At 35.7% G+C, this 13,694-nt stretch overlaps 1 protein-coding gene across 2 annotated transcripts in view; it reads right to left on the reverse strand.

The window, feature by feature from the left end:
* Window positions 1–13,428, reverse strand: part of LOC149537226 (uncharacterized) — a 214,470-nt gene extending 201,042 nt beyond the window's left edge. Inside the window, exons 1-2 of one of the 2 annotated variants that reach the window (XM_089807416.1) lie at window positions 12,858–13,376; window positions 12,221–12,556 (exon numbers count right to left, since the gene is read on the reverse strand). In XM_089807416.1, coding sequence (XP_089663542.1) covers window positions 12,221–12,556; window positions 12,858–13,145 — 624 coding nt within the window. In that variant the 5' untranslated portion in view covers window positions 13,146–13,376. Of the gene's footprint in view, window positions 1–12,220; window positions 12,557–12,857 lie in introns of both variants that reach the window. The other variant, XM_089807417.1, reaches the window with a different exon arrangement.
* Between the last annotated feature and the right edge of the window lie 266 nt (window positions 13,429–13,694).

Here is a 13,694-nt window from a genome sequence, read left to right on the forward strand (position 1 = left end):
GCAAACTTGTCTTTAACGACCTTGGCCAAGGCTTTTGGATGGGTTCAATTACTCGATCACCACCGCTCGACTTGACAACAGGAGAACAATAAGTATGAACATGCATGAGCTATTAAATGATTTTCCTTTTAAAAATAATATAGAATTGTTATGCCATGTTTGATTTTTATTTCCATGTTATTGCAGATTTCTATCTCACCTCTTCACCCCTTCCTTGGCTATACAGCCGGGTGAGTCCCAGGTGTTTGAATCTCACAGGAACCAGCTCTTGTTGATCCTCAACGGACATAAGAATATTACATGTTTTCAGCATATCACATTTCTGTGACCTAATAATTATAAACTTAAGACTTGCAAAATAAATACCATTTGATTCTGACATTCAGCAGTAAAATAAAGATGTGAAATCATATCATGAACAATTGGTCTTGACTTATCATGAGAAGTTCTGACTTAAGGAGGAACTATCCGATGATATCAAACAAGGATGTTGTACAGCATTTCAAGGAACTATATCTTACTACTGTAAATACAATGCAGTGGTATCTGATAAAAACATATTATAAATCATTTGGATATGGTAAGTCAACCACATAACCTGCTAAGTTTGGAAAGTATTAGAGCATTGGCTAGACGCGATCAATCCATTCCTTCACGGAAATAACTCCAAACACAAATCTCGGTGTGATTACCAATCACGTCTTTCAGCAAAAGTATTCAATGAAATGGGGATATCATGGTAAGGAAATATGATGAGAGAAAGAACGTGAGGAAAAATGCTGAGAGATATCGTGAGGAATGAGACTCAATGATATTCTTGATTTCTCACAACTTTCATAAATAAAAGGCTTTCCAAGATTGTCAGTCGTAACTCATGATCAATTTACAAAGATTTGTTTTCTTAATCCATCGAGAATCAAATGCCAAATGTATAGTTCGGTTTCAAGTAAAGAATTGAATAGACAAGGAAAAGAATTGAAGGTTATGAATCAAGGATAAATTATAATATATTTATCTACTTGCACATAGATGTATTTATAAGATTGGCATCATATTATATGTTTTTATCCAAGGTTGTATCTTTTATTATGTATATTTGAATACATGCTTTATTTGGAAGATTATTTTATCTTCTTGTACATGTATTTAAATGCACGTATTAGATAGAATCTTGTATAAAAACTATATTATGGTGTCACTTTTATTTCTATATCTATGTGCACGTACATAAATGTGTTACAATGAAATGATTGAAACGTCAACAATAATCTAATAAAAGTATGTATTTTAATTAAGTTAAAATCATTAATGTTTTTAATGTTTATATAATAGCTCATGCGTGTCCAAGTGATTGTACCCTACTATACAAGTCGCTAGGTCCTTACCAAGATAGTTAGAGATCATACCTGTCAACCAGATAAGTGGACTAAGATAGTACCCCATTCCGTTGATCCCGTTTAGCAATGCTTCTCCCCTTCATCTACTCTTGCAATCACACATGCAGCATTTTCCACGATAGTAACAAGTTCCATGATAAATCCATAATAATATTTAATGTAGATATTAGCAAGAAATTTAATTATTAACCATAATTCCGAAACCAAGCAATTGCTAACTACTATCATCATCATATGACAAATAATGGATAACAACCATCATCATTGAACAGTTAAACAATAATGAATACAACAGATATATTTAACTACCCTTTTCACATGATTATGAAAGAAAATCCATTCAATTCAACGGCTATAATAAATTTAAATTAGGTCAAAATTTGGGATGTAACACTTTGTCTAGTCTTCATATTTTTGTATGTGCTCTTAGCTGTAGCATCTAGACATATTCTAGAACATATTTGCAAGTGCACAAAAACTGATCTTCAATCCTCGAACCGCACGAAGCCAATCTCTGTCTTTGTGAAGCCAATCTTCACAAAATAACTAGTATGTTGACATCGATGACAAACTCTATCATGAATGCAACATATAATCACTAAAAAATGTCTCCAACACTGCTAGGATACTCCCCACAGGAATACCATCAGCATTTATGCTAACAAGAAATACTGAGATAAAAAAATCAATTTTTGTCATTGGTGGGAGCAAATCTGAGAACATTCTCTGCAGTTGTTGGTAGAGCATTAGCTCCTTAACTGAGAAATCTTCTTATCCGCAAAAGACGTCTGGAAATTCTCATTTTTGTTAGTAATCAATGATCTATCTTATCTTCTACGAGTGTCGCAATGTTTCCATGAAATTTAGAAACAATGAATAGACAGCATGATGTTATGAGTATGTAAGGAGTGTCTTTGATCATATGCACATCCCAAAAATAAGAGGTAGCTATTTTCTGCGTGTTTCGAGCTTTAGGAAAAATACAAAAAACATCCAGATAGTAATAAGGATACAACCACAAAATATTTTTGAAGATCAATAAAAATGTATTAACGATGATTAATATAGAGTATCTATCGAGTTGTATTTTTCGAACCAACGTGTATTCTTCCATGCCATGTCATTGAAACTGCAAAGAGTTCTTTGTTTGAAAATGCTATACAAACGTAAGGATATCAGACAAAACAACAATTCTGAAAAAATTTAATTACTTTTGCCTAGTCTACAAGTGTTGTTTGAACCATGTATATTCAGAGCATTCTTGAGAAAATAAAGTGTAATATTTGCCCACCGTGCTTTGGTGGAAATGGGGACGAGACAAATGGTGCATATTTCAAATGATTCTTCTCTAAAAAGCAGTGGTTTGCTAATTCAATTAGAACTGCTCTAAAATTGGATTAGCTTTTGAACAGAGGAAGAAATTTAAAATCAGTTGGTAACCAGCAAAACTACGCACAAGACCCTACTCTATAAAGCCCATTCGTTTGTGCAAATAAATGACACAGACACATGTAGGAAACAGAAAAACGTCAAATTAAAACAACACAGAAGCCTCTGAAGAAAAGTTGAGTTTGAATTGAGAAGCAAGTTACAGGCATTTCTACAATCAACTCATTTTCAAATGATTTTCTCGAGGGCTTGTTCATTGATTGAGGACTTGGCTCTTGACTGTAACTGTGGTTGGATAATCTATGGAAGTTGGTGAATCAGAGGATTAGCACCTAAATGATGCTTTTTGGACACAATCTTTGAGGTTACAGACTCACATGAAACTTTGGACATCGATCATGATGCCTAGGTGAGAGACACTCTCTGTACCAATAGAAGAAAATGATGGTTCACCCGTCATTGGAGACATTGCAGACAATTCAAACCTGATTACACTCTGGGAACCAATTGGCTAAATCTACACTAGGCATTATGATTTATGACTGTAACATCTCCTTTACAAGACATTGAGAAAAGGAAGGCCAAACATATGTCATCTTAAATTTGCCTTTTGAGAGCTTAATGTAGAATTAGGGAAAAAAGCCAATTTAATATTATTAAACTGGGCTAAAAGGTAGGGGAATATGATGAAAAGACAAAAGAAGGGGAGTTGAAGAGTCACAACTATGAGGATTGAAAGGAGGAACCTTCATTCTTTTGGGGCATGCTTGGATTTGAGATTGATTTTATGGTTTCTCTTTGGAGAACTTCGAGAAGCTTCTAGCTTTTTCTAGCTGAAGCCTGAGGATGAAAAACCTTCAAGATTTCTAGGTGGGTTGGATGTAGGCCTGATTTAAAATTCACATTTGGGATTACAAGTGCATATTGTTGTTTCTCTCCAATCTCAATGTAATATTGTTTTTAAGATTGGATTTTATGCATGTCGTTATTCTATTGCTGATTTATGATACAATAACAATTCTGAAGATGTATTAAAACTGGTCTTTTTTCAATAAGCATTATGGTTCATTGCTGGTCTATTCTACTGGTTTTATTTGCAAAAGATGTAAATTGTTTACTGAAAATTATTTTGAGGTAAATTTGTGGAGAATATCCATTTGGGATATTACATAGGTATCAGAGCATTGAACCTACCATTCTGCTAGGTATAATCAAAGAAATTTTTGAAAAACAAATTCCAAAAGATTTATTGTTTACAAAGCTGGAAATTATTTCTCCAGATTTTAGCAGAGCTAATATTCATCTAGACTTAATATCATCTACAAATATCGCAAGATCCACAGGAATAAGGTGGAGTTTCTTCTATATTGGACTCAAAATAAAATTTGAAAGATTTATATTTCCTATCTAGGGTGAGGCCCAATTAAATTTTTGGGGTTTGAGGGACGAATAATTCATTTTTCCATTCACAATTCATTTTTCCATTCACACCGATTGGTGAGTATCGTTACAGAGCACATGGAAATGAGATGTTATGAGTATATATTTTATCAGCATCTTATTAAAGTCCAGAGAAATATTTTGAGCAATATTATTTAAAATCGAAACACCTTCGACAGTGATTAATTAGAAAGAGTCTCCAACTTCTTATCAAATGTTAAAATACTATAAGGTTGTGACTTTTAAAAATCACGGCCTCATCTGGACCTCAGCAGCAATATTATAATACAAATTAATGCCTCTCTTATAATATGCTCAATATTAATCAATTTTTGCAATGTTGTGAGGAAATGTTTCTCATTATTAGATGTTGAAGATTTGCATCTGTGAGCCTTAGTAATTGTCGGAACATATTGACAAAGAAATATATATGGGTGCTCAAATATTTACAAAACTATAGTTGAATCTACTAAATATAATTAGTGCATCATACGGTATCAATATATCAGTAGTCGTACAAAAGGATGATTAAAATATGGAGTCTAGTTCGTTCATATTCCATACCAATGCCTAAGTAGTTTACCAGTTATCATGTTTCTGCAAATATATTTTTTGTGCAATAAATGTTTGAATATGTCATGAAAGCTTTATTTCAAATTTTGGCAAAAGATCATGAAAGAAAACATTGTCATCGGAGGAGATTAAGAAGAATCGTGGATAGGGAACGAAGAAGTGTTGAACAGAACACATGATAAGGAGTATTAATATCCCACTAAGTCATTGGTCAAGAGAGGTATAGTAGGATTTTCTACAGCACAAGTCGTTGTCAATCAATGAAGAAAATGGACGCAACAAAATTGGTAATTTGTGGTGAGTGGAGTTCTCACTTGTGAAGTCCTAACCAAGAACTAGAAGTCGATGGTGGAGAAGTATGTTTGTGGTCAAGTATTTCAAGAATTATAGTTGGTGAATTTGCGACTTGAAATATTTATTGTAGATTGTTGTGAACTGTAGCAGCCCTGATATTGTGTTGTAATCCCCAAGTGTTGGATTAAGCACGCCATGGAGTAATTGTTCAGATTCCAAAATCAAACTCATTATTGTTGTGTACAGGAGTTGTTTCTTTCACCTAACTATTGGATTGCTATAACAGTCATTCTGGATCAAATCTTTAGGTGGATAGAAATTACATGCATACAAGTGCAACAATAACACTCGATGGCATAAGATACGAGTATGGTTAACGGTGAACGTCTAGATGGCACATGAGATAACTATAGTGCCAAAATAATTGTGAAATATTATTCCTTGTTTACAAAGTCGCTTGGAGCTCGTTGCCTTGAGTGTTACACTAACTAGGTGGTGTCGTCAGAAATTCCCTACAGTGAAGAATACTTGCAATATAGATTTGGTTGGTAGCAAATTTGAGATGGCAAGGATAGAGAGGTTGTCAGAGATTGCAGAGCTTCAATCGCTTACAATTTAGGTGCAAATACTATAACAACTATTCCTGTTAATCAGCTCGAGAGTTTTGAAGAGTTAATTTTCCAGAGAAATCATTCCTTTCCACAAGCAAGCCTATAGTATGAAGACGAGGAGAATGCAAAAAAACACTTGACAAGGTATTCCTGTTAACGCAACAAGCAGTCTGTGAATAGGAATGAATTCGGCATGGTAGTTCTTAAATGCAGTCAATGTTCAAGTGTATTAGAAATAAACTCAGTGAAGAGTGTTTGCATTAGATAATATTGCATGATAGTATCGAGATTGAACGTAGTTAAAAAAGAGTGGCATTGCAATTTTGACTGGAACTGGGATCGCTTGAAGTAATTGGACATTGTCCTTGCTATTGGGATGCATACATCAATGTGGTTCGGACTGGGATTGTGTACAACATAGTGGGACATTTGTACAGAGAGCAAAGTTGCACAAGGAGTTGGACTTGTAGAGTTCAAGTTGTTTTGGGAAGGTTTCTGGAGGCGGTTGCAAACATGAAGCACTGTTGGAGACATTGAATTTATCAATCTTGCTAGTAGTCTTTGACGCAAAGCAAATCTAGACGGAGAGTGGTGTAAGTGTTGACACAATGAGTTAGGACCCAAACTATTATGTTTGGGCTGTAGTCAACATCAATTAGACAATATATTCGGTGTGCATGAAGTCATAGTTCCTCTAAGTCACGGTAATTCTATCGCCTGTTGCAAATAATACTAGAACCCGTTAAACATTTGGAGTGCGAGAGATTCATGGGCAGTAGGGACTAATTCATAGAACTATATGTGGTTGATGTCAAATCTCATGTAAACAGATTAAAACTCTGCATTAAGAATAGAAAATTCTTGCATACATATTGTTAGATAGAATTTATGAGAAGCCGCAAGATTATCAGAATTGCATGATTGTTGTTATCTGTGGAAACTTGATGTTTGAATCCTTATAGAAGCCATTTAAGGGAGTTGTGAATAAGTCAAGAGGTGTTGTCAGCGATTGTTGTATGATGGAAATAGTAAACTTCCAGCTAAGTGTCCGATGTTATGCTTACGTCATGAATTAGTAATTTGAAAATCAAGTTTCTTGGCTAGAACTAGTCAGGGACATTTGCACCCTTGATTACATTATGGTCTGAAATTACAATACATTCAGGCTCTTTCATATTGGCTAGAGCCAATTGAATTGAGTGGCTTCTTACAGTGACTTACAAACTAGATTATAGTAGCCATTATAACAGTGCCTGACAGGAATAACTTTAACAGTGACTCTTTCCTTTGGCTGGGCTTAATGCTTATTATCAGCCTATGAACTTAAACTTTTTTGGCTGGGCTTTCACGCTTATTATCAGCCTTTTTTTGTTTTAACTGTTGGGTTTCAGGTTCCCTGTAAAACCTGTTTATCTAATCAAAAACAATGCCTGAAGGGAATAACTTTAACAGTGTTCCATGTGCATGAAAAAAAAATCTTCTAGGCAGCAGTAAACACTTTTAACAATCACCTTCAGAAACAAGCAACCTAGCTACGGGCAAGATGCACGGCCTGGAAAAAAATAGAAAAGATCTTGTTAACTTACAACAACAACTAGCCCAAAATTCTCAAATCAATGTAAAAATAGAGATACTCGACATGTATGATGAGCATAACAAATTTCCTCAACATGTTCAAAATGATCTATCATTCATTGATTATGTGGACTTTCATCCAAAGCTACAACACAAGATTGATATGGCCGAAAAGAAGTATTATGAATTGGCTTAGGATCTTCTTGCAAAAGACAAGTGCAGAAATTTGTATGAGGAGTTTTCAGTGGACCAAAAACAGCTTACAGGGGGCCTTGAAAAAGAAGAGCAACCAACTACCATTGATTTGCAACCTTCTTGTTTACGGCATGGGTTAATTAAGAATTGCACACAGATAATGAACACGAACACGAACAACAGAACTCTTCTTATTATTATTATTCGCATATGCTAACCAGTACATTATGCTTCCATGATAAGATATCCCCTCCTTACAATGCTTTCCGAAGGGGTTATAAATACTTTCCGAAGAACTTTCCCGAAGGAGTCCGTCGGCCAGATACATAAACTTTTCCTAAGGGTCCTATCGGCTAATACACAATTTCTTTTCCGAAGGGACCCGTCGGCCGATACACAATTTCTACCGACGACATCATCCCCCCAAAAAGAAAAGTCGTTTCCCGCCTGTCACGCGGGTGACCCGGGTTCGGTCCCCAACAACGGCGCCAAATGTTTACGGCATGGGTTAATTAAGAATTGCACACAGATAATGAACACGAACACGAACAGAAGAACTCTTCTTATTATTATTATTCGCATATGCTAACCAGTACATTATGCTTCCATGATAAGATATCCCCTCCTTACAATGCTTTCCGAAGGGGTTATAAATACTTTCCGAAGAACTTTCCCGAAGGAGTCCGTCGGCCAGATACATAAACTTTTCCGAAGGGTCCTGTCGGCTGATACACAATTTCTTTTCCGAAGGGACCCGTCGGCCGATACACAATTTCTACCGACGACACTTCTCATGATCCTGTAGAAGACGTTAAAGTTAGTATAGGGCTATTGATTGGTAGTATAGAGGTAGAGGCTTCTTGGGGGGTTGTCTAGACTAGTATTCTTGATGAACAAGATAATAACACATTAGAGAAGACTATCCAATCAGCCAATGATGAGGACTAAATATCTTTTCTGGGTATGAAAGATGACACTTATGATGTAGATATGTATGATGAAACACATTCTCCCACCTCATGTACACTTGACTTATCTCATACACCTATTAATTCACATATGTTGGGAAATCAGCTGCAAGTAAATGAAGATTAAATTATTGCAGCTTTATCACATTTTGATAACACATATGAGATGGTTGAAAAACATTTTTGGATGGACCAATTAGAAGACAAAAAGGACTCAAAGAGGAGTTCTCGCACTTGCAGCTGATTAAGCAAGAGACGAAAGCAATGAAATCAGAATATCTACATCCACTTTCAGATCGTGATCATCTTCTTAGTCTCACGAAGATCTACTCTAAGGCGTTAAGGAAGAAGGAAGAAGAAGTGAACATCCTTTCTTGCAAGCTCACGAATGCTAAGGACATCCTAGAGGCTTCCTTAGGAACATTTCATGAGGCAAAAAATTAGATTGTTGAGCTTAATCAAGAATAAAATTGGCACACTCTACCTTGGCTCAACATTCAGATGTAGGAGTTGAGGAGATTAACAGTAATGACAGCGAGAGGGTTGACCGGCATGAAGATAGCCATGAGGATTCTGATTTTTATGACAGCAGTTGTATATCTTCACAATGTCATGTGGATAGAGATGAACCAAGTGAAAATAATTCAGACATTTCACTTGACAATGATCTTTTCATTAATGGAGGTCATGATTTGGATGTGGATGATCTTAGTGAACCAAGAGATGAAGGTTCCTACAACTCAGTTATTATTTTGCCACCAAGTTTTTATGATATGGCAGTTGCCTACTTATTGATTGGTGATTTTATCTTCCTACATACTCCAGTTATCAGTAGCTTCGCTGCTGGGACTATTAGTACATTTTCAGATTTGGCTTGGCCTACAGTGGTTAGTGAGTTGCATGCAAATGAGTGGGGACAACACACATTGCGATATATTCCATGTGAGATGTTTACCTTTCTAGTTCAGCGGCATATTGGTGACAGCGTTGACATTCTTGATGCTGATCCGGTTTATGACAGCGATACGTGGTGGACTTACGAGTCCAACTTCATGCACTTTCGTGGTTTTGGTTGGGTGATCTGTTTGTTCATTTGGCTGATCCAGAATGGTAGGTTGTTGGACACCCATTACTCCTATGATCGTGTTGATAGTATGGTTTGGAATCCAGGGATCATAATGATAGATGGGTTGCATTCTTATTTTTGGTACCACAGCATGGTAGGTCCTCACTTAGATGCTAGCAGATGGATATGGGATCCTGGTATTGGTTATGGACTCCTGATTGCTTGAGGGCAAGCAATCTCGGGGAGGGAGGACTGTAATGTCCCCTTTATGGGGCATTGAGAAAAGGAAGGCCAAACATATGTAATATTAAATTTGGTTTTTGAGAGCTTAATGTACTAAATGTTATGTAACGACTCCTAACAAGCTCAGATATAACAGAGATACTGAGAGATTAGTGCATAATCTTGTGGGTTCAATCCCTGCTAGGGTTTTCCCTTGGCCAGCATTTGCACAAGAACAAATGATGGTGTTATGAGTTCTTCCATGGTGTATGTTTACTTTTATGCATTATAATTTATGGTTGCATTTGGTTAAGTTGAAATTGTCGAATTAGTTACAATCTATCTCTTCTTATGTCCAAGGATATCCCAAATGTATACCAATTTGTTCATACATCAAGTCGGCTCAACACACTATGTTCCCAAATGCGTCAGCTCCAAACTGCTTCAAACATCATCTCCAAAAAACTTTACTCATATTATCTAACTGAGTCAGCCAAAACATAATAAATTTATAATTATTCCCATTAACTCGAATTTATATGCCATATCCAATTTATGATCATTCCTCGAAACTTCATGACAAAATGTTATCAATAGATGAGTTGTGGACCACTTAGTTAGACTGTTCTATACTGAAGAATATGGTGTCTTCACACAAAGATTATTGGACCTTATATCTTCCACTCTGTACAATCTCACCATGTGAAAACTTGAATATGGGTACTGCATAAATAAGCTTATTGCCAAAACTGCAAATTGATACCTGTAGTTGCAGAGGAGAGCGGACCAAAACACAAATGCACAGTCTGTCAAAGCTTTTGGAGCTCATGTTGCCAGGAAAATTGTGACATCAATGACAACATTACAACACTAAGGATGGAAGTGGCACCTTGTTGGATATGAAAGATAGGGTCAACATTGGGGTTCCATTACTAGACGTGGCTAGAGGTCTGCAAATAACAACGAATCCTTTCTTGATTGAGCATGAGAGTATTTTCATATATACCTACAGATATTCCTTCATACATTTTTAAATATTTGTTATTTTACTGTGAGCTGAAACTTCCTTTTTCAATCTGTAATTGCTAGTGAATCCCTGCTGCAAACAAAGAAGGTCAGCTTTGTAAATTGTTAAATTAATGAATTTCAAGTTCTTTGTTGTTCAGTCACTAATTTTATTGAATCAATATTTTGAAGTTTGAGTTCCCTTGCATATCAATCTAAGTAGCGTGTCATATGTGTTGTTTAACAAAATCAACCAATCTGAAAAAATTCAAATAAATTTGCCAAAAAATTATTCAATGCACACCCAAGATATTGAAAAATTCAAGTCATATTAACAAGGGACTTTATAGGGGTATCAGAGCTTTGATTCTTGCTAGCCTAGAGATTTGTGTGAATAATTCTCTGTTTTTTGAGTTAGAACATTTCAAATCATACCCCTAATTCATTATTAAAAAGGGAAAAATGATACATAATTCTTTATTGAACAGATTTCAACTTATTTTCATTAATTTCATCAATCTTTAAAAAATATTTTTCTTTAACTTTTATTATTTAATCAAAAATTTTCACTAAAAATTGCTCGTAAATTTTTAAAAGTAGTTAAAAATTTTTAAACATATATATTTTGCAAAAATTGCTCTACTTCAAATCCTCATGTCTTGTTCTCTTTTCAATGCTCAACTTGATTTTAGATGTAGACATATCATTTCTATAACCAACAAAAGTATGACAAATATCTAAATCATAGCATAGTAGAGCACAAACAAAGCCAATGGAAACTTGACAGCCATACAGCTCCCTAGAAGGTAAATCGTGTAAAAAATTCACCAGTTTAATGAACTCTTCTTTTCTAGTTCAAAATTCTCTCCTGCGCATCTTTCTTTAATCAATACTTTTCACATCTAATTCTCATAGTGTACGATGATATCCACTGGATATCTTCTAGATCTAGATCATGCAACAAAACCAAAATTATCTATAGCTTAAGTCAAAAGACATAAGCTCTTTTAAAATGGGTTCTGCACAATGTAGAGTGAATACAGCAAGTTTCAATATCGTGTATGCACTTCCTTGGTAATACTTCCACCGTGATATAGATATTTAGTTGCCTAGAGATCATTTTACCAAGGAAGGCCACAGATACACTTGAAATAGGTTATGATTGCGTGAGAACACTTAAGTATTGGAAATAGAGATGTTAGGAACAATAATGAGAATGGAACATCACAATAAAATCTATAAAATCACCTTTTCAAGGCAGTTGCAAAAATGAAGCTACAAAAGCCAATCTGAAACTATGAAAGTGTCATCTACAAGAATTTTCAAATAGATTAGAAGTCAACCAGCTTTCCATCAATGCAAACTAGCTAAATCTTAGTTATGAAAGACAAACCTTCAAATAAAGTTTACACAGTTGAAAGTGAAACTAGAAGCGCACACATTCAATGTAATGGACTGTGGAAATCTAATGTCTTCAAGACAAACCTTTTCAATCAAGCCAGGCAAAGTCTCTCCTAATAAATATCGGGAAATGTGCATTGTTGATGACGGATTAACCCCTAAGCTCTCCAAGTATGGAATAAACCCTGCACCACGCTTTCTTCGTGCTATCTTAAGTATCTTATCACTGAATGTCATGTGTTCTACTCCAGCACTCTGAACCTCTGTTTCCCATGAGCCCCAAAGAGCAAGCTCATCCAACTCGTGCACAACATTCATGAGTTCACGAGTGTAACTTGGAGCATTCCTCGATATGATCATTGCATCTGCCTTTGAAATATCTAACTCTTCAAGCAAGACTGTTACAGCGTCAAATGCTTCCTGGTGCCAGTATAAGTAAAACAATTAGATATTCATCCAATTGATGTGTAATCTCCAAACTTTCACAAATTCAAATCCAGGAAGAAGCGTCTGATTCATGTCCCCAATAAACAAGCATTATAACCTATCATTGCATTTTTGAGTTCTCAATTATGTGGTGGATTATAAAATATATTATCCAAATCTATCTAGTAAACAAATGCTACATGCATGTTGTCGACATTCAGGAAATTCTATTTAAGTTTGCGGAACAGTATCTTTTACTTGAGCCATATAAGTCAATAAATATTAAAATTTCAACCTGTATTTTGTCTGCGGGTGCACTATCCATGGCATTGTCTGATGCACAGCACCATACCCTGAGGCCGGAATATGGTGCGGCTGAAAACTTCAACGCCTTCGAGGTTGCAGACAACTTAGCTCGAACTGTAGCACTACGAGGGAAGCAACTCGTTGCCCTTGTTTGTAGATGCGTCTCATTTGATTCAGCTCTAGAGCAATCTATCAGCGGTAAACGACTTTTGGAATGTTGATCATGTCCAAGAATGTGTATAATGCTGCTACTTGCGTACCTACCTGAGGTTGCCATGAGATAAGTGAATAAAATGGTTTTTGATAGGAATTACCAACTCTTCTTGACCCCTCATCCAGAGAAAGAAATCCTGCTTCAGGATAATTGAGGCGACTCTATCAATCAATGAACAAGCCTTCAAGTCAAACAAGCCTTCGAGTTCAATCTAACAAGCCTTCGAGTTCAAACAAGCCTTCGAGTTCAATCTAACAAGCCCTCGAGTTCAAATACCTAAGGCCCCGTTTGGTTGCTGGAAGATGAGGGCCAAAACCGGGTTATCAGAGGCAAAACCAGGTTTTGCAAAAAAATTTTGGTGTTTGGTTGGTTAAAATTATAACCTGGTTTTCAATTTCATCTTCCAATTTTGGTCAAAACTTGGAAGAAGTTTCTTCCAACAAAAAGGTGGAATTCGAAATTAAAACCAGATTTTGAAATTTATGACAATTTTTTTAATAATATTGTGGGGTCCACAGTATATTCATCTTCCGTGTCAACCAAATGGACCATTGGCTTTCCAAACCACAAAACCAGGTTTTCGAAAACCTGGTTATAAGATAACCTGGTTAT

Source organism: Cupressus sempervirens, chromosome 10 (assembly GCF_028749045.1).
Source record: "Cupressus sempervirens isolate cs-2001-9-10 chromosome 10, ASM2874904v1, whole genome shotgun sequence".
Lineage (NCBI taxonomy): Eukaryota > Viridiplantae > Streptophyta > Pinopsida > Cupressales > Cupressaceae > Cupressus > Cupressus sempervirens.